Source organism: Bombyx mori, chromosome 25 (assembly GCF_030269925.1).
Source record: "Bombyx mori chromosome 25, ASM3026992v2".
NCBI classification, from domain to species: Eukaryota; Metazoa; Arthropoda; class Insecta; order Lepidoptera; family Bombycidae; genus Bombyx; species Bombyx mori.
The window spans coordinates 3,419,555-3,441,748 of NC_085131.1; the positions used below are offsets into that span (position 1 = coordinate 3,419,555).

At 38.0% G+C, this 22,194-nt stretch overlaps 3 protein-coding genes across 3 annotated transcripts in view; 1 reads left to right on the plus strand and 2 right to left on the minus strand.

Moving 5' to 3' along the window:
- The window catches only part of LOC101739993 (L-asparaginase 1), a 23,166-nt gene extending 22,491 nt beyond the window's left edge, over window positions 1-675 (minus strand). Inside the window, exon 1 of the mRNA XM_004923365.5 lies at window positions 275-675. Within this exon, the coding sequence (XP_004923422.2) occupies window positions 275-491 (217 nt within the window). The 5' untranslated portion in view covers window positions 492-675. The remainder of the gene's footprint in view (window positions 1-274) is intronic.
- Window positions 656-21,319, plus strand: LOC101739517 (N-acetylneuraminate lyase; the record flags this gene model as incomplete). Its single annotated transcript, XM_038020431.1, has 7 exons — window positions 656-673; window positions 15,710-15,830; window positions 16,564-16,709; window positions 17,640-17,814; window positions 19,056-19,195; window positions 20,186-20,360; window positions 21,063-21,319. Coding segments are annotated over 7 exons (930 nt in total), but the record flags the coding sequence as incomplete, so codon positions are not given.
- On the minus strand, window positions 3,579-12,931 carry LOC101739376 (N-acetylneuraminate lyase). Its single transcript, XM_038020373.2, has 7 exons — window positions 12,656-12,931; window positions 10,746-10,875; window positions 10,019-10,164; window positions 8,231-8,408; window positions 6,964-7,103; window positions 4,842-5,019; window positions 3,579-3,818 (listed from the first exon to the last, which is right to left on the minus strand). The coding sequence occupies exons 1-7, from the start codon at window positions 12,719-12,721 to the stop codon at window positions 3,667-3,669; spliced, it is 990 nt and encodes a 329-aa protein (XP_037876301.1). The 5' UTR covers window positions 12,722-12,931; the 3' UTR covers window positions 3,579-3,666.
- Window positions 21,320-22,194: the final 875 nt, after the last annotated feature.

The following is a 22,194-nucleotide window of genomic DNA, read 5'->3' on the forward strand; positions in this document are numbered from 1 at the left end:
ATGACCTAATATAAAACACTAAAGTAATGACTTTGATTTTTTAAACAAAATATGTCAAAGATCAAATACAATACAAAAATACAATTTAAATTGTATATAAAAATAGGTAAGTTATCGAAGATATTATTAAATTTAATTCTATCAGAGCAGACACGGTTAACTAAACTTATTTTAATTTGAGTAAAATATTTTTAGACTGACACACTTTTACGGACGCGGAGTTTACGCGTTGCTATAGTAACCGGTATGGAGGGAAAATAAATTAGGAACTCACCTCCTTCTTCATTGCACACCATACCAATGGTGCCACCTGTATAAATAACTAAAACTCTTCTATCGTTACCGTCTAACGTTTTCAATTGATTCTTACTACAAACTGAATCATTACGTTCTAAATTACACTCGTTCCGATGATTAGAATCGCGCGATTCCATTCTCGAGAATTTTTTCTTAACTCCATTGACACTACATTCCAGATTTACAAGTGACATTTCGATTTAATTTTTTTTAATTCGGCCTGTCGTGTGTTCCCTCGGACTGCCGGCAAATAATACTAAATAGATTATACACTTGATACTAAGCTTACGTACTGGCGGGCTTGGACCGCCGCGCCGCGCCGCCAGCCACTATTAAACACAATCTTTAGTGTTGCTGAGAGGAAATATTCCATAATGTGAGTCTGTGTTGCTTTGTTATCTTAGAGTTATTGTTTCTCAGTTTATCGTGTAACACAAGGGGAGTCCCTGTTTTATAGCTTAACACATCAACTTTTTATTTAATGAAATCTGAAGTATATAGAGCGGTAAAAAAAGGTTAATATTTTTATTATTATTTTTCTAAATCAAATTATACTTATTAATGTTTTAATTCTTTCTTCTCTTTATTGATTATTTATTGAAAAGACAATCATAAGGGCGGGCTTGCTTTTCCTTCTGAATACCTAATGCATTAATTATATATAGTTAAATAAGTATTATTCGAATTCGCATGCAGTTGTTTTAGAGTTTCATTTTTACTTGAAGTCCGGACCTGACTATAATTTGATATTCATTTATTTACCTTTAAACTACTATTCTACTGTATTAATATAATAATGCTACTCTTAAGTCTGTTGGAATTGAGATTTCCTAATAAAACCGTAGAGTAACTTTTGAAAGAAAAGAAAGAAAGAAATCATTTATTCGCCAAGCATAGTGAAAATGAGTTATTACATAAGTTAAAAGCAGCGTGTATGCTTTGTCATTATTTGACATGCGAATTTTAGTGCAGTGCAAGATATTATAATATTATATAATTTACCATTCATTCATCCATAAATCAACTAATATTTAATTAAAAATTCCATTTATTTTCAATGTCGTCCCTAAGAAAATCAATGTGAAAATCGTTTGCTTGGCTTTGAACAATTTTTTTGCATATACAATAAAGTTATTTACATCTAGTTCATCTCAAGCATATGCGTCGACCACACCCACTGAACCTATTAGAATTAATTTACGTAATGACGTTAGTGTAACAAATAATACGTAACAGCTTTACTTATTTCATTATGTACTTGTACTGTCGTAATTTAAATGTAAACAAGACTATTATCATTATTGATGAGAAACTCACGCGTCTGGACAATAAATAAACAGGATGAAATGTGAAGATCGTAAACATAATATATAACTAGTCAGGTCATAAATTCTGTCACATGTTTAATGTAAAATAATTGAAACAAGTTTATTTATTATGTAACCATTCATATACCAAAATGAACTTAACAAAACATAGATTCTTATGACACTAAAGTTTATTCAAAATGACCTCCGTGATTTTGAATACAGGCCTTCAATCTGCGCGGCCAGTCGTCTATCGCAGCACGAACGAGGTCCATGTCAATATCGGCGGCTGCCTTAATCAAGGATGTCTTGAGTGACTCCAAATTGGGATGAGGCTTTGAGCACGCCTTTTCCTCCAAGTGTTGCCATATCTTGTAATCTAACGGATTCAAATCTGGACTGGAGGAGGGCCAGTCTTCGTGCCGGATGAAGTCGATTTCACGCGCCGCCAGCCAGTCTTGTGTGCTTTTCGCTCTATGAGCTGGCGCCGAATCTTGTTGGAATACCCAGTGCCTGTTATTGAACGTGGTATGAGAAACAGGTTCCACAAAGTTCGTCAGGACTGTATTTTGATACACAACTCCATTCGTTTTTACACCTTTCTCACAAAAATGTACCTCTGTTAAGCACCAATAAGAAACTCCCAACCATACCATGAGCGAGGATGGAAAATGACCTAACTGGACACGCGGAATACGGTTGCTCGCTTCTTCACTACTGTGTGCGTACACCTTATCATTTTGTTTGTTGTAGCTCTCTTCTACGGTAAAAATTTTTTCACCCGAAAAAAGAATTTCCCGATATTTTTTTCCCGCGTACCGCTTCAACAAAGCGCGGCATCTCTTCAGTCTCAGGTCCATTAGACGAGCATTCAAACGATGTCCTGTTTTTCTTCGATATGCCCGAAGCCCTAAGTCTTCATTTAACACCCTTTTCACCGTGGTTCTGCTTAACCCCATCTGAAGGGCCAACAGTTTCTGCTTACGTTTGGGATTTCTTTGAATTCGCGCCTTCACAGCTTTTATCACTGCTGGAGTCCTAACAATCCGAGGGCGACCACTTCTTGACCTGTCATCTACACTAGAGTCTTCATTGTATCGTTTGATGGTACGATAAACGAATCTTTTGGTTATATTCAAATTTTTCAGTATGTTAAAAATTTGAATTGGCGCGTAACCGCAACGATGCAACGCAATAACTGCAACACGGTCTTCTTTAAGCGTCCACTCCATATTTAAAAATGAGTAAAAATTCTAAAAGTATATATTTTTATTTTCATGAACAATTCGAGATTCGAATTCAATAAACTTTTTTGTGGCCAGCATTCTAAAAGAAAAGTTTTTACTGTGTGACAATACTTATGACCTGACTAGGTATATATATAGGCAGGCGTATATTAAAAATGAAAATACGTAATTTTAAGGGTGGACGAGCTCACTAAGCTGTTAACTGGTTACCGGAGCCCATAGACATCTCAGCGTAAATGCCGCCACCCACCTTGAGATATAAGTTCTAAGGTATCAGTACAGTTACAACGGCTGCTCCACCCTTCAAACCGAAACGCATTACTGGTTCACGGCAGAAATAGGCGGGGTGGTGGTATCTACCCGTGCGGACTCACAAGAGGTCCTACCACCAGTAATTACGCAATTTAGTTATTGCGTAATTATCAATTATCTAGTTGATACTAATCAGGATATTACAGCAAAATTATAGAATTGTCTTATCATAATTGATGCGTCTGCAAATTTTCAAGTTAATCAGGCGTTACGAAGTCATTAAAAATAATTTTCAACAAACTACTTCCAATTTCGGAAGGTGGGAAGCGCATTTACGTTGTAGATGTCTATGAGCTCCAGTAACCACTTAACACCAGGTGGGCTGTGAGCTCGTCCATCCATCTAAGCAATAAATAAATTAATATTTTGTTTTTATCAGGATCACATACTTGAAACCATCCAAAAAAATGAAAAATATCCGATAACATATTATTTAATTTATTATTTTATATAGTAAAACCCATTCAATTCACACAATGCGTTTTCACTTGTCGTACTGTGCTCTAGTCGTGTGTTTCGACGTCATTGTCTTCAAGTATATCCTTGATCTCCATGTACGTCGTCCTGGATAAAGCACGCATTGGAGGACGAACGCCGCCAAGCTTAATCCCTGATACCAGTTCAGCGGCTGCTTTTAACGTTGCTACATCATCTCCTGAAGGAAGCAGTAAAGATATCATTATCACTACATAGCATACATAGCATAAAACAAAGTCGCTTTCTCTGTCCCTATATCCCTATGTATGCTTAAATCTTTAAAACTACGCAACGGATTTTGATGCGGTTTTTTTTAATGGCTAGAGTGGTTGAAGAGGAAGGTTTATATGTATAATAGCATCCATTAAATAGTGGAGAAATCAATAATAAATTACAGTTTCCGAAGCGAAGCGAGGGCGGGTCGCTAGTCTATACTATAATATTATAAAGAGGAAAGATTTGTTTGTTTGTTTGTTTCGAATAGGCTCCGAAACTACTGGACCGATTTGAAAAATTATTTTTCCATTAGAAGCCGACATGATGAACATAGGCTACTTTTTTTTTTTCTTTTTTCTTTTTTTGGTTTCATGTGTCTTTTAATGTTTCCGAAGCGAAGCGAGGGCGGGTCGCTAGTATTATTATATAGTTCAATGTAGTATAGTTAGTACCACGCACGCGCGTACGCAGCCCACGCAGGAAGGGCTATCCTTGAGAGACTATATCAGCGGACAAAGTGTTATTCTGAATTTCATATTTCTTAAAATTATGTACTCTTTATATTTTTACTTTTCTAATTTCAAGATGTTGTCAACTATTGGACTGTCGATTGCACCCTGAGATGACATCTGTCATGTACTTATTGTTTGTTTGTGCAATTAAATCTATATATATAAAAATGAATTGCTGTTCGTTAGTCTCGCTAAAACTCGAGAACGGCTGAAGCGATTTGGCTAATTTTGGTCTTGAATTATTTGTGGAAGTCCAGAGAAGGTCTAAAAGGTAGATAAATATGAAAATGCTCGGAATTAAATAAAAATAACAATTTTGTTTTTCCTTTGATGTGTCCCCCGTCGGACCGATTCCTTTTGTTTGTTTTAAGTTTATTTTATACAAAAGCTTAGGTATTTTATATATCGATTGAGGCACTACAAAGTCTACCGGGTCAGCTAGTCTATAAATAAATAAACAAGTAACTTCTCACCTTTGTCTAATATCTCGTAGACGATATCGTTCAATCTGTCCTGAATAGCGAGAGCTTCTTCTGATCTAGTTCCGTTAGAGCTCAGGTCGACGATCTGCTTGAAAAGGCTCGGGAAAATGTTCATTGCCGGTAGCATGAACGAATTACAGTCCATGAAAGCTGCGGCTTCAACATTTGGCTGTTGGAATTTAAAAAGCACAATGTATTACACATATGTGTACCAAGTTTTTATTTTATTTTTATTTATTGCTTAGATGGTTGGACGAGCTCACAACTCACCTGATTTTAAGTGGTTACTGGAGCCCATCTACAACGTAAATGCCGCCACCCGCCTTGAGATATGAGCTCTAAGATCTCAGTATAGTTACAACGGCTGCCCCATCCTTCAAACCGAAACGCATTACTGCTTCACGGCAGAAATAGGCAGTACCAACCCGTGCGGACTCACACGAGATCCTACCACCAGTACTTACGCAAATTATAGCTTTGCGGGTTAGATTTTAGAAAAATTGGTACCCGTCAGCGGGATTCGAACACCGGTGCATCGCCCAACACGAATGCACCGGACGTCTTATCCTTTAGGCCACGACGACTTCAAATGACTATACGTCCTAAATAGACATTAACTGTACAGTACCAGGCAATAAATATTGCACATCGATACCTAGAAAGAGACAGTCGTCTAATTTTGTTTTTGTCGTAGGGCGTTACCTGTGTCACCCGTTTGCGACGAAATATTAACGATCCGGTGTCTATGGAAACTAAATGTCAATTAGGTAACGTGCGACAGGTATAACGATCTACGAAGCAAAAATTAACCGTCTCTTTCCCACGGGTACTGTACTGTATATAGCTATATAGTTGTTGCTTATTGTTGCTTGCTCGACATTTAATTTAAGACGCATTCTAGCTTATTCTTTAATATATTTTTTCTATATTATTATAATATACTAGTGGTCCCGCAGTAGTCGAAATTCGACTATAATTAACTGAAATTGTAAGTTTGTACACTATTATGATTCTATTTTCAAAGACTATTATACTTCTATAATCACAAATATAGCCAAGACTACACGAAAATTATTAATAAAGACAAACAATATTTAATCTATTCTCAATTTGACCACAGACGTGAAGAACAAAAGTTTGACAATAAATAAATAGTATGCATGCGTGTGTGCGTCAAATACATGGTAGTGTGTGTAATGTTTTTTTTATCGATTTAATGTTTTTTTACGCATAATTTAAAAAAATATTAACATTCTGCACTCCTTCTCTATATTCTCTATAAGTGTGGGAAATTTCATACTCCTCCGTCCGCGCAATTTTCGTAAAAAGGGATACAAAGTTTTTACTTCACGTATTAATATATATATGTATAACATACTGTACTAGTATTAACATTCTTCGGTATTTGAAACGTCCGAAATTTAAATAGACAATTAAAAAAAAATAACGGTAAATCAAACCGTACTTTATAGACACAGACTAAACACTTAAGTACTATTATCTCCCAACTGTTTATCATATATTTTCTTTTTTTCATTGTAATGTTCATTTCGGCCTAAAGAGTAAGACGCCGATTTTTTTTTTTTATGATTGAAAGATTACTGGTGGCCCGAAGGCCTTTCCAGTTTCACCAGAACAGGTGGGCGAGCAAAGGCTCAGCCAAGAGGGGTGGGATTTGCTAACAACTGCCCGAGCGACTCAAGAGCAATTGCTTCGCGAATGAATCTACTACCGGATCGGAATCGCGACCCGCTGAGAAGATCCGGCGAGAAACTCAGCGGGCTGATGCATGGGTTAGGTTGCACGTCGACCTCTTTGTCGGCGATGTGTCGACCAATGCGACCATACCAATAAAACGGAGACTTAGAACTCTTGTCTATAATTCAAACACAAAATATGTCAAATATATACAACACAGACATTAAATATCACCATATTACGACGGTATCCCTGAAATTCATGATCCCGACATCTTTTTTTTTTTTTTATTGCCCTTGTAGGCAGACGAGCATACGGCCCACCTGATGGTGAGTGGTTACCGTCGCCCATGGACTTCAGCAATGCCAGGGGCAGAGCCAAGCCGCTTTTGACGCTGCTTTCCGCAATAGCTTACCTGGTTATAAATAAAGATGGTCTGGTCGCTCCTCGGGTCGTTTTCTAGAGATGCATACACTGCGACCCTAAATGTACCGACCATGCCCTTGAATTGCGCTACTCTCCTAGAGGCCGAATCGAAGTAAGATTGTAGAGAAACTGGAATAGACATAGAGCTTAATCCAAAACGCCATTTAAGCTTTAAGGTTAGCTAGGCTCACTTGACATTTGTGTCTTTTTTTATTGCTTAGATGAGTGGACGAGCTCACAGCCCATCTGGCGTTAAGTGGTTACTGGAGCCCATAGACATCTACAAGGTAAATGTACCACCCACCTTGAGATATAAGTTATAAGGTCTCAAGTATGTATATGTAGTTACAACGGCTGCCCCACCCTTCAAACCGAAACGCATTACTGCTTCACGGCAGAAATAGGCAGGGCGGTGGTTCCTACCCGCGCGGACCCACAAGACTTCCTACCGCCATTAATTACGCAAATTATAATTTCGGGTGTCTGATTTTTATTACACGATGTTATTTCTTCACCGTGGAAGTCAATCGTGAGCATTTGTTGAGTACGTATTTCATTAGAAAAATTGGTACCCGCCTGGGATTCGAACACCGGTGCATTACTCAACACCACTCGCACCGGACGTCTTATCCTATAAGCCACGATGACTTCGTGCCTATAGGTACATACTTTACGAAAAAATGAACTCAAAGAAATCACAGCCATTCTCAATCAACATTCTACTGCCGACAATTAAAACGAATAATGAGATATTATTATAGATATAACTATTAAAATAATTTTGGTACACTCGCCTCACCCCTATACCTATGGAATCGACCAATAATAATATACTAAATCCTAATTAATTATGTTTCGATTTGCTTTGTTGCCGTTCTCTAGGGACCTTTTAACTACGTACACAACAACGAAAATCTCTATATATATAAAAATGAATTGCTGTTCGTTAGTCTCGCTAAAACTCGAGAACGGCTGGACCGATTTGGCTAATTTTGGTCTTGAATTATTTGTTGAAGCCCAGAGATGGTTTAAAAGGTAGATAAATATGAAAATGCTCGGAATTAAATAAACAATAAATAACAATTTTGTTTTTCCTTTCTGTGATTCCTTTTGTTTGTTTTAAGTTCATTTTATACAAAAATTTTGGTTTTTTATTTATCGATTGAGGCACTACGAAGTCTGCCGGGTCAGCTAGTATCCAATAAAAGCTTCACTTCTTTGACTATTCTATATTTCTTTGTCATAAAAACACTTACAGTCGTCTTCTTCTTCGAGTGTATATTCGTAAAAATCATCGTAATAAATAGGTAGGTCGCCAGCGTTCTCGGCCACTATCTCAAGTAAGGCAACGAACTCATCCGAATTCGTTATAATATAATAAGGCGGTGGAAGAAGTTGAATGCCGTCCACACTTATATTGACAGCATAATGTGTCTGGAAAAAAAACAACACGTGTGGCACTCGGGGACTGCCGCAGTAAAGCTATTGCATAGCATTTTTTATTAACTTATGCAAATATAATTAGTCAATAATAATTTAATATTAAAAACAATAATAATAAAATAAGACCGCGCTATATTTATAAACATTAACGAAAGCAAAACATTAACTGTCCCCTTCGCACTCGTAAGCTAGACAGCGCGAGATAGAGATGGGCAGACTTTTCATGATGCGCATGCGATGCGGTGCGTTACATGGTAGGCGGAGTAAGGGGTGTTAGGTTTTATTTTCGTTACGGAATTTCTTGATTCGGTCGCCGCGCTCAAAGCCCGCGATAAAAGCTATGCAATAGCTTAAAAAGTATATTAAGATGCTTAACATTAAAAATTGACATAAATAATCTGTGTTAAATCAATAAGCGCGGGAAATGTAACGTTTTCTTAAGAGTGCAGTGTCGCTTTGGAATATTATTTGGAGTTTTGGTAGGTCTGCGTTCTGATACTTGTATGAAGTTTTCACAGAAAGGCAATTTCACACTGAAGTATGAAACCTACATGATTGCTTCATGACAGAAACAAACAACATCAATACAAACATGATACAAACACGGCGTGCGCACAAATAATTAAACAGTACGGTGTTTCCCGAGCGCTATGACATGTCCTTCTTCAAACGAGGCTTGTGGAGAGTATTAAACGGTAGGCAGCGGCTTGGCTCGGCCCCTGGCATTGCTGAAGACCATGAGCGACGGTAACCACTCACCATCAGGTGGGCCGTATGCTCGTCTGCCTACAAGGACAATAAAAAAAATAAAAATAAAAACTTAACCTCTTCCGTTTTGGCGCTTTCCCGTTTTTCGTTTGAGATACTACGAATAAATAATTATTTACTACGAATAAAATAATTATTTATTCGTAGTTGAGATAATTAAAACTGCCATTACGGCTTAATCTTTAATTATATTACGTTACATTTTATATTTTTATTATGATTTAATAATATAATTATATTAAAAACGTGAGATTAAATTTAGAAAATAGTTTATATTAAATTGTTATAAAGATTATAATTCAAGAGGTGACAGGCTACTTTAAGGTTTAAGGGACATTTATGCAAATTTACAGGAGAGTCGTTTAAAATTTAAAATTTAGAAAAAATATCATGACAGTAAAACTTATTCAGCTATTTCAATATGCTAAACATAATTGAAGTTCAATTAAAAACATCGAATTGTTGATACTAATACAAAAATTAAATAAAAAAGACCTTTAATTACAAATCGGCTTTGGAATGAACTCCCCTCCACGGTGTTTTCCGAGCGCTATGACATGTCCTTCTTCAAACGAGGCTTGCGGAGAGTACTTTATGGTAGGCAGCGGCTTGGCTCTGCCCCTGGCATTGCTGACGTCCATGAGCGACGGTGACCACTTACCATCAGGTGGGCCGTATGCTCGTCTGCCTACAAAGGCAATAAAAAAAAAAAATAATAAAAAAAAAAATAAAAAAAAAAAAAAAGATAAATGTCGCATATTAACCTAAATGTCGCTTAAGCCATATAACCTTTCACACCCTCAATATTATTATTATATATTAATTTATATTACCAGTTCAATGATATCAGGCACGGGTATTCCTCCTACTTGAACGATAATCTTGAGACCCAGAGGCCTGGCCGCATTCACCCAAGCTTCATATAGCTTTTTCTTTTCATCTACACTCAAACTCAAGCCCTCCCCGGTAAGCGTGGCCACTGCGAGAAATTTACAGCATTAATTAGACGACCAGTGTGTGCTTAATGCGAGTTTTTTAACGTTCTCGTTAGCGTAAAAGTTAACTCAAATTTGTATGGAGTTGGAACGTTTGCCTACGTTTGCCGCTAGGGGCGCTGTTCCAACTGCATACAAATTGAAGTTAACTTTTACGCTATCGAGAACGTTAAAAAACTCGTACTAAGCACACTGGCCGCGGGATTTGAGCACCAGCAGTCTCATCACACAAGACGAGAACAGTGGGCATATTATCCTTTAGGCCACGACAACTTCAAATTGAATTTTATTATGTAGTGGCTACGTTGTATTTTAAACTGGCCGAGCTTTGAAACTGAAACACATTTAAAAAAAAAAACCTACCTACGCTGATAGCTATTTCAGCTTCTCCTTGACGTGTAGGTGAGCTCACGGGAATGTTGCTAACACTGGCCCTAGCAAGAGCGGTGCTTCGCAGAATCTACCACCGGATCGGAAACACGACCCACTGACGTTACGGCGAAGCAGTCTATGGAAAATAGTAGATTCTACCTATGCTAGCTTACTCAATATGTGGTTTACGTACCGGAGACCCCATCAGTTCCACCATCCTTCAAGAACTGCGCATACTCAGGAATGACAGATAGGTCGATTTCTCCACTAGACGTGTTAAATGGAGTGAACACGGGACTGTACATTCCGGAAAGGGCTTCTTGCTAAATTACATAAAAACAGAAATAGCACACGTGACTAAAGTCAAGAAACGATCGATCAAAGAACGCTGCATCCAATATGCTTACTATAATATTTTATTTAATTTTTATTTATTGCTTAGATGTATGAACGAGCTCACAGCCCACCTGGTGTTACATAGACATCTACAACGTAAATGCGCCACACACCCTAAGATATAACTTCTAAGTTCTCAGTATAGTTACAACGGCTGTCCCGCCCTCCAAACCGAAACGCATTACTGCTTCACAGCCGAAATAGGCAGGGTGGTGGTATCTACCCGTGCGGACTCACAAGAGGTCTTTCCACCAGCTATTACACAAATTATAGTTTTGCGGGTTTGATTTTTATTACACCATGCTACTCCTTCACCGTGGAAGTCAACCGTGAACATTTGACAAGTACATATTTCATTAGAAAAAATTGGTACCCGCCTGTGGGATTCGAACATCGTTGCATCGCTAGATACGATTGCACCGGACGCCTTATCCTTTAGGCCACGATGACTTCGAATATAATTAATAAATTAAATTTAAAACGAAGTGGGCATCCACTAGTCGCTAATATCCGGTCGCCAGTTAATTTAAAAAAGGGCGTGGCGTCTTTAGCGTGTTTGCTTTTTACTCTTTAAGTGTGATTGTCATTGAAGATACAGTAAAACAGTATAGTTATAGCCAAAGAGAATAAACAATCATGCTTCTTTTAATGTTTAAAGCATATTTATAGCTTTACTAATATAATTTAATTTGATGAGATATTTTTTTTATTGCTTAGATGTGTGGACGAACTCACAGCCCACCTGGTGTGAAGTAGTTACTGGAGCCCATAGACATCTACAACGTAAATGCGGAACACACCTTGAGATATAGTTCTAAGGTCTCAGTATAGTTACAACGGCTACCCCACCCTTCAAACCGAAACGCATTACTGCTTCACGGCAGAAATAGGCAGGGTGGTGGTACCTACCCGTGCAGACTCACAAGTGGTCCTACCACCAGTAAAGTACATTACTGTACATATTGTACATGAATCATGTCTTATGATAAATACACGTGCTGTCATCTATTTATTGTCAGTTACGAGTATTACTATGAAACAAAAAGTTAAATCTGCATAGATAGCGTTAAAACAATTAATTGAATGTGTTCAATTTTAATTATCATTAACAGGAAAAAAAAGATACTAAACGAATATATTTGTTAATATTTATTTGTTGGTTGAAACATTAGTCGCTATTATCAAATTACAATTTGCGTAATGACTGGTAGTAGGACCTCTTGTGAGTCCGCTCGGGAAGGTATCACCACCCCGCCTATTTCTGCCGTGAAGTAGTAATGCGTTTCGGTTTGAACTGATTTGAAGGGTGGGGCAGCCGTTATAACTATACTGAGATCTTAGAACTTACATCACAAGGTAGGTGGCGCATTTACGTTGTAGATGTCCATGGGCTCCAGTAACCACTGAACACCAGGTGAGCTGTGAGCTCGTCCAGCCATCTAAGCAATAAACAAAAGGGTTTACTCCGTTGATTACTTTTTATTGAACTTTAACAAAAATCGCGCTATGACATGTCCTTCTTCAAACGAGGCTTGTGGAGAGTATTAAGCGGTAGGCAGCGGCTTGGCTCTGCCCTTGGCATTGCTGAAGTCCATGGGCGACGGTAACCACTCACCATCAGGTGGGCCGTATGCTCGGCTGCCTACAAAGGCAATAAAAAAAAAATCAGGCCTTCCGATTTTATTTCCAATATTAACTGATATTTACCTGCCCGTACGCCTCTTTCGATATACTCACTAGCACAATCAAAAAAGAAAAAAGAAAACGAATCATCGTGACTAAATTCGATTACATCTGAAAATTATCATTCGAGTAATTGTAGTTTTATACCCAAAGTGAATACAGAATGATTATCTAAAACAATTAATTCGTTTTCTTATCATTAAGACATTCATAACTTGAAACGATACGTCCCTTCTTAATTGGATAAAGTAATGAAGATAACACGGAAACATGAATGCGAGTGCAGCGCTTAAAAAACACTTAGGTACCTGGTTTAAATTTTTGCAATATCACGAAATTTGGCTTAAAGACTTCTGAAGACAATACAATAATAATATGTTGGCACACGTCAGGGATGGCTGGGCGGTAGTTTCCGTCATCACTCGTATTCGATTGAACTCAGTTTAGTCAATAAAACTTTTCAATAATAATTATTGAAACTCAACACACACAACTTTCACAATGACAGGATAAACCGACAGTTTTGTTGCACATACCGACAGACCGACTGACCGACTGACTGACTGACTGACTGACTGACTGACTGACTGACTGACTGACTGACTGACTGACTGACTGACTGACTGACTGACTGCCTGCCAGAAACTCACTGACTGAGACGGACGGAATGACTGTCTGACACGGAATGCCACGACTCTGTCCACGTACCGCCATTTTATACTGTGGCGTTACGGAGTCTACCCTTCATTTTGTGATATTTATCAAAACAACATTTCATCATTTAAAATAATAATCAAAACCACCGTCTTAATATTACTAAAAGTAGTTATCCACGACATATATATATCAGTAATAATAATAATAATAAATATTTACTAACAATCAAGCCACGTTAACCGGTCCCGTGATAAGTTCGTAAAGAACTTGTGTTACAGGTACCAGATAACGGAAATAAATGTAAGATTTTTATTATACACACATACATAAATTTAATTTATATTTAATCAGTATACAGTGAATAACTAATACAGCCCCTCGAGCTAGACCGCCGTGTGCTTAGTACGAGTTTTAAACGTTCTCGATAGCGTAAAAGTTAAATCAAATTTGTAGACGGTTGGAACAGCGCCCCTAGCGGCAAACGTAGAAAAACCTTCCAACTCCATACAAATTTGCGTTAACTTTTACGCTATCGAGAGCGTTAAAAAACTCACTCTAAGCACACCAAATCTGCGGTGCGGTAGTGGCCGACGGAACTCCTAATGATAATTAATGACCACTCAATTAACACAATATTCAATTCATTTACTGTCAATTAATAACACCTTAGGCGTCCGTGACCACGAAAACTGTGAGGTATTTCTAAAGGTCGGAAACAATATGAGGGACGTCTTAAATTAGGCTGGGGCCCTTGGGCACACAAGAATTTGAGGCCCTTTTGGAAAGTACAAAAAGCGAATTATAATAACATTTTATTACTGAGTATGACCATTTATTATAAGTAATCAAATACAGTATGATATAATATGATATTAGAATGCTGCTGGTTTTTTGGTTACGATTACGGTAACGGAAACCGTTATCGGGTTTGATTTTTATTGCACGATGTTATTCCTTCACCGTGGAAGTCAATCGTGAACATTTGTTAAATACGTATTTCATTAGAAAAATTATATATCTTTTAATTTGAAACTAAAAATTTACGAAGTCTACATTCACACTATCAAATTCACAAACACACAATAATTCACAAATCATACCTATATAAATTTTTCAATTATTTAATATTCCTAAAAGAATTAGAAGAGTAATTACTGCTCCTAGAGGTAAAAAGTAATTATTAATACTCGAATTTAATCATTCTAATTAAAGTGTTTAAAACGATCACTATATGTCACGGATATAACATAAAGCAATTAAAAAAGATATATCGGTCTTTGGATGTGTCAACCAATACTAATTAATAATCAACATTTTGATAAAACCAATTATTTTTAATCGTATAAAATGAGAATCAAGTTAATTGAACCTTCACAAAGGTTCAATTAACTTAAAAGGTTCATGTAATTGCGAACTGAGGGGAATTCATATAGGGCCCTTGACTAAAGAGTTATTATGAAGCGTGCGTCAGTATTGGTCGTTTTTTGTCTATTACTAGTGGGAAGCATAGAACACGCATCCACACAAGTAAGTTCATGCTATTTTCTGTTCTAATTTGTACCTAATAAAATATAATCTACAATAGGAAAAACGAAATGTCAGAATTCAAATGTATTGCGGGCTAATTATAGCAATCTAGAAGTGATCATAGTTTTTATTCATTTGCATGTTACTTTTTGTAACACGGTTAAACAACTTCATGGCCCGTTAATCGGTTTCCCGAGCCCATGGACATCAAGACGTAAATTCAACCAATCACCTTGAGACATGAGGTCTCCGATGTAATGTATAACGACGGCCCATCCTACAAAGAGAAACGCGTAACTGACGTAGGTACCTGATTAAATCAATATGATTAAAAATACCGACACAGAAGCTTTTGCCTTTGTTTTAATCATTCTATTATCACAGCGATTAAAACCGTAAAACACATTATATGCATGTATAAAGTAAAAGGGAACGTTGTGTTTTGCATCCCTCAAACTTGAAATTGAAAACGCTTTTGTTTTCTCAAACCTACTTCCATCAAAATGAATCCCGTAGTAATTGCGTTGTTGCTCGAACAAACATTCTAACAAAAAAAGGGTGCGTGTACTTCTGTACGCGCGTAAGAACTTATATTTTATTTTTATTAAATTTATTTCATTTTTTCTTATTTAAATTTTAATCAATTTGAAAAAAAATCGATTATACAACATCCTCAAACACGCATATTGGACATCTCTCGCCAGACTCCGTTCAGACTCGCCAAGTTACGTCGGCCGTATTGTAATGAGCGGTTTAGTGGGCAACTTCATTTCTGTTAATTTTGTGTCACGATGCGCGCGCATCGTAAAATTTCACGCTCATAAATTTTAATTAAATAAATAATTAAAGAAGTATAACTTCAAAAATTATAATCCTCGAATTATACATTCGCAGAAACTCGAAGGATTATTCTGTCCGGTCTTCACTCCGCTGAACTCGGAGTACCAAGTCAATGTCAGCGTGATACCAGATTACGCCAAATATTTGAAGGATAAAGGCGTAGATGGTGTAGTGGGTACGTAATTTCACATTTTATAGAACTTATAATAGTATCATCATCATCATAACCGGTTGCTCTTGGCAGGGCAGTCGTAGTCATGTGGATTCCTTGTTTATTAAAGCCTTGACAGCTGTTCTCAATAGTTGGCGCACGCACTCGTTAAGTAGGGTTTTGATAAGGTCTTTCGCTTGATCAGTCCCGTGTATGGGGCTTCGTTCTGTTATGATACCCTCTGGTTCCTAGCTTTGCTTTCATCATCACCTTTCCCGAATATTATCAGCACTTATGATCCTTTATTAGAGAACAATCCCCTCCCTAGTCAGTCAGTCCTATTCCTAATTCCACACGGCACGGTTGCCGTCATTGTCGTCGTGAAATCTTTATATGTCTATTTCATCAATAAAATCTTTTTTAAAAAGATATTTTCTCAATTCCGTATAACAAATCGGTGGCAGCGTAAAGGGATCACCAGAGGGTATCATAACAGTCCACGAGTTCTTTTACCATGGACTCTAACCCTGCACAACATAATAGTATATTTACTTATAGTAAACTATAAACTTTTTAATTTCCATCAATGAAGACTGTTCTTGTTCTGTATATAGATATACATACACAATACATAATTATATAAAGATAATAACAAGAAGAATGAATATATATAATATGGACAACATAAAAGGGAATATACATAATAAACTTAAACAATATATTTTACTAGTATGATCAAAAATATCTCTTGCAACAGTGGCTGCGAACATCCCCGAAAGCTCCAACCTCAGTGTAAGAGAAAAAAAGGAACTGCTGGACGCTTGGGTGGCGGCATGTAAGCCTCTAGGCCTGAAGGTGATGCTGCAAGTAGGAGGAGTACCATCACCTGACATAATTGAACTGGTAATATGTTTCTTTTACTCTCATATCAAAACCAGCAATTCGATTATCTTAATTGTGGACAGGCCTACAACAGAGAATACAAAGAGTGGAAAGTTTTTATTTATTTTATTGCTTAGATGGGTGGACGAGCTTATAGCCCACCCGGTGTTAATTGGTTACTGGAGCCCATAGACATCTACAACGTAAATGCGCCACCCAGATGAGCTTCTAAGGTCTCGGTATAGTTACAACGGTTGCCCCATCCTTCAAACCGAAATGCATTAGTACTTCACGGCAGAAATAGGCAAGGCGGTGGTACCTACCCGTCTAGACTCACAAGAGGTCCTACCACCAGTGAAAGTTATCATGGTATGTTATACGTAGAGTGCCAAAAAGACCCTGAATACGAAAGTAAAAAGGAACCCTCCTTCCTCCTCCTCCTAAATAGAATTTTGGTAAACTGTGTGACCGTTACAACGACTGTTGTCGGCCGTTTTGGCGAGGCTTTGGTGAGACCCTTGTCCAGCTGTGGACATCTGTGCGGTGATAGATACATAAAAAACGGTGTGAATGATGATACGTCAGAGAAAAGTGTGGATGCAAAGACGTACATACATCACAGAGCTGAATCAAAAAGGAGGACACGCTGCGCCGAACCTACATATTAAGAAAAGGACAAGAAAAATAATATACGAGCTGACGTACCAGTAGATACTAATTGGTTACTGGAGCCTTGGTTGAATGTCTCAATTGTACAGTATAACGACTGTCCTACTGTACGGCAGAATGGGGATAGGTATGCTTATTTTTATGTCCGGGTGGGCTCCTGATACTGCCATTAACACCACAAAACTACGAAAGACTCTCACATAACGCGTTCACCAATCACCACCGGCATTAAAATTTTATTGATATAGACTTAATAGTGACGTCAGGTTCTCTTTGTTCAAGGTCCGTTATGCAGTATCGAAAGACGCTGATGGCATCCTAGCGTTACCACCACCGTTTTACAGTCCAGAAACCCCTGAAGACTTCACCAGATATATAGAGTTTCTCACGTGCTGCTCTGGAGGTCTGCCTATATACTACGACAACGTGATTGCGAATCCAAATATAGCAGCTTTGTGTAAGTTTAATCAGGTTCCTAGTGTTTGCTGAGAGGTGTCGTCTTAGACTAGCCCCACCTATCTCTTTCCATGAAGACTTTATCCATGGAAGGCAACTCAGGGATTCAATGGCGGCAATAAGGAGCAGCGTTCTCTAAGTATTATACCAGCATTTACAGATGCTAAGACCGATGATAAGCTTGCATCATTCTCTTGCTTATCTCTGCCACGAAGCAGTCATGTGTTCCGGTTCGAACCATGGGACCGTCGGTACAAATTAGAATTGAAACCTCGACTTTATTTAATTACAAAAAAAAAACAAAAGTTCCAGTAATCGATTAACACCAAACCGAAAGTTCGTTTGCCATATAAGCCAACTAAAAAAGCTGCTTCGTAAAAAAGCACCACTAGAATTTGTAACTCTACTTAAAGGTAGAGATCTTATCGAAGCTCAGGTGGACAGAGAACAGCGTAGGACACGAGCCGCAAGAAAACCTTGTTATCCAAACTCTAGATACAAGTCTTAATAAAATCCGGTCGTCTGGTGTAATGGCAAGTGACATGGTCACTACACAAGGGGGTCGCAGGTTCGAATCCCGCTAAGGGAAGATATTTTTATTATAAATATAAAATGTCTTTTCCAGGGCTATGGATGTATATTATATATAATGTGTATAATAAAAATCTTACATTAAATTTCCGTTATCTGGTACCTGTAACACAAGTTCTTTACGAACTTAACACGGGACCAGTTAACGTGGCGTGATTGTTATTTAGTAAATATATATTTATTTATTACTAGCTGACCCGGCAGACTTCGTAGGGCCTCAGTCGATAAATAAAACACCTAAACTTTTATATAAAGTAAACTTGAAACAAACAAACGGAATCCATCCGACGGGGAGGACATCAAATGAAAAACAAAATTGATATTTTTATTTAATTCCGAGAATTTTCATATTTATCTACCTTTTAAACCTTCTCTGGACTTCCACAAATAATTCAAGACCAAAATTAGCCAAATCGGTCCAGCCGTTCTCGAGTTTTAGCGAGACTAACGAACAGCAATTCATTTTTATATATATATAGAAGAAGAAGATTTATTACTATACGAACATAGAGCTAGGAGAGTTTAATTGACCTTTTATTTTTTACAAATCGCTTAATAATCCTACCTATTTATCTCTAGCGAAGCGATAGATTAATTAGAATTACCTATACTCACCGGCACAGTTTTTTCTTATAAAATGTGACTTTGCAGTCATTATGGCCCCATACTTCGAGAGGGCATCAAACGAAGTGGAAAATTTCAAAGGTATGAGGGGCAGCTTTAGAGACGCTATGCTCATCACGTCCGAGGCAGAGATCAGAAGTGACCAGGAGTTTTTCTTGAACAAACATGTGAGTTTTATTATTGAATCACCCTAATGAAGAGCCGGTCCGCTTGGCCTCTGTCTAGTACAGCAACGTGGAATTTTGCAACATCAACACTTTGCTGAAGAAGCATGCGTGACCTAATCTATCCCGAATAATCCCACATTCCTTGCTATCCACGCCTATATAGGCCAAATATTATACCTTTAAACGAGCAATTCTTGTTTATTAATATATATGTATATAATCTGAATCTCGGAAACGGTTCCAACCATTTTCATAAAATTTAAAATAGTATACAGGGGATTTCGGGGGCGATAAATCGATCTAGCTACGATTTATTTTCAGAAAATGTGGTTTTATTCGTGTTTTCAATAATCAACTCATCCCGACATCTATTGGCAAATAATAATACTAACCGCTTTAAAGATACAACAAGATGGCGTTATCAAAAAAAAACCGAGCAAAGCTCGGTCATCATCTGGTTTTGTATTACTAAACTAACATACATAATATATACATGAACATCACCTTGTAAAAATGTACGAGTAAAAGCAAAAATACTATTTGTTTTCATGTCTAATTTCCCGTATTCTTAGTCTGCATGACTTTCTACCTCTATGCTTATTTTTTTTAATTGCATAAGTGCGCACATGGTAATATGTCATATTAAGTGGCTAACAGTTCATATATACGTCACAAAGTGAACGTCGATATCTGTCTTGAAACAAAAACGATTCCATCAACAGTATGACAATACGATACGGCTGCCCCACCTTTAAGATAAAAAGAATTCGCGGCAGAAATTGGTGAAATGGTAATAGCCGCTCCAGAACTAGTGACTCCAGCGGTAAAACTAGAGGGGGAGAGATGGTAGCCGAAGACACTATTAGCAGTGTAGGCCTATGACCTACATGTCTACTCCGGTCGCGAACCAATCTTTCCTTTCCAGTTTGAAGAATAACCTTAAATGTTTTATTTAAATAAAACCTACAAAACGTCAAACCTTGTTTTCAGCTGGCGGTCGCCGGGGCCATGTACATGGGCTTCAACTCTTATATTACCCCAATATTAAACTTCTTGCCGGAACTCATTCGTGAGATCAGGAACTACAGCAATAGCGGTGACAGTGATGCTGCCTCAGAGACACAGGACAGGCTAAATCACATCACTAGTCTCGTTATGGAGCAAGGTAAAAGGATTTTTCTGACTTAAGGGCACTTTGAAATCGACTAGTTCGTATTTAACTCTGAACAATTAGCCGTGGGTGGGGCCTGTCGTGCGAAAGGCAAGAGACCAAAAAGTATGAAGTGCATAATATGAAGAGACCTACACTCACTCTTGGATGGACGTGGGTTGAAGAAGAGAGGAACTGTCATTTTACTGTTCTAGATGCCTTAACGCTACACCTGGTTGTATGTTGATACTACATGGGTTTGGCGTCATTAATAATTAGGGTATCAGGGGGAAAAACTGTTGCACCCTTAAAATTGGTCCGTTTGACACCAGAAGTGGGCAGGACAGATACCTAATCTGCTGGCTCCGAACACGCAATGAAACTCAAATAAGTAGTGTTCAATAGTACTCTATAGGCAGCGATTTAGCTCTGCCCCTGGCGTTGCTGACGTCTGTTAGCGACGGTAAACACTCACCATCAGATCAGGCCGTATCCTCGTCTGCCTACAAGGGCAAAAAAACGTTCATTACGTAAATGAATACTGCCATTTTCGCCCTCGCGTTACCTTCCTCATTATTGAGGGTAGTTATTATGATCTCTTTGATGATTCTCCTACGTCCTTATCCTTGACCATGTCGACGGCCGTACGCTAGTTAAAATCTTATTTAAAAAACCTTGCCTATTTTAAAGACCTTATTTAAACTGATTACATTTCAGGAGACTCCATCGCGGCGTTGAAGGCCGCCACAGAATTAACGTCCGGTATTAGCTTGGGCGGTATGAGAGCTCCGCATCCGGCACTCTCAAACAGGGACATCACGGAGATCAAGGAAATCCTTAATGACAACGACATTGAATATATTGAACAATAATTCGAAGAATAAAGAGTGCAGTGATAATCTTTTTTTCATTAACTTTAAATGTAAAAAAAGAAGAAGAAAATGAATCCAATAAACTTAATGAATTTGCTGACAGCCATTATTTGAATCCTATATTCGTTCAGACCAGCTCCTTTGTTTATGACAAGATTTTTTACTATGCCATCATATTACATACGTAAGTACAAATAAAAATGAGTTTAAACGCTGAAAAAATTGCCAAATTGCTTTTTTTTTTGTGAAGAAAGACTTACTGGTGGCCCGAAGGCCTTTCCAGTTTTACCAAGACCGGTTTGCGAAAACAAGCTCAGCCATGAGGGGCAGGACTTGCTAACATCTGCCTGAACGCCTCCAAAGGCGACCTAACAACTCAAGAGCAGCTGCTACGCGAATGAATCTACTACCGGATTGAAATCGCAACCCGCTGAGAAGATCCGGCGAGAAACTCAGCGGGCTCATGTATGGGTTAGGTTGCACCTCGAACTCTTTGCTGAGTTCAATGAGTACGGTTACCGGGATCCCTAAGCCTACTCCTAGTGTTAGAAGGAGTCTACTACTGAGGTTAATGGATCTGATGGATCCGTAAGGATGCGTCTAAGGCGTCGATGGGGACTGGCTCCAGCGTCAAATGTCGAATTGCATTTATCGAGAGATGATATTTATAAACACCTACAACTACACAAATCATAGGTTCGTTTTCTGGAAGTTTTCCCTTCGTTGTTGTTTAATGTCGGCATAAATTATATTAGGACTATAGTGGGGCAGCCGTTGTAACTATACTGAGTCCTTAGAACTCAAATCTTATGGTCGGTGGCAGCATTTACATTGTAGATGTCTATGAGCTCCAGTAATCACCTAACGCCGGGTGGGCTGTGAGCTCCTCCAGACATCTGAGCAATAAAATTTAAAAAAAGCGACTTGAAATGACTAAAAATTAGAACGTAAAACTACGAGTATAATAGAGATTTCTC

Bases quoted from the DNA above. Each gene is read 5' to 3' on its own strand.
- LOC101739376 (XM_038020373.2), bottom strand. From the start codon at position 12,721: ATGATTCGTTTTCTTTTTTCTTTTTTGATTGTGCTAGTGAGTATATCG. The intron at 10,876-12,655 runs GTAAATATCAGT...TATGTAATTTAG, and splicing joins CGAAAGAGGCGTACGGGCAG to CAAGAAGCCCTTTCCGGAAT. The intron at 3,819-4,841 runs GTGAGAAGTTAC...TGCTTCCTTCAG, and splicing joins CTACGAGATATTAGACAAAG to GAGATGATGTAGCAACGTTA.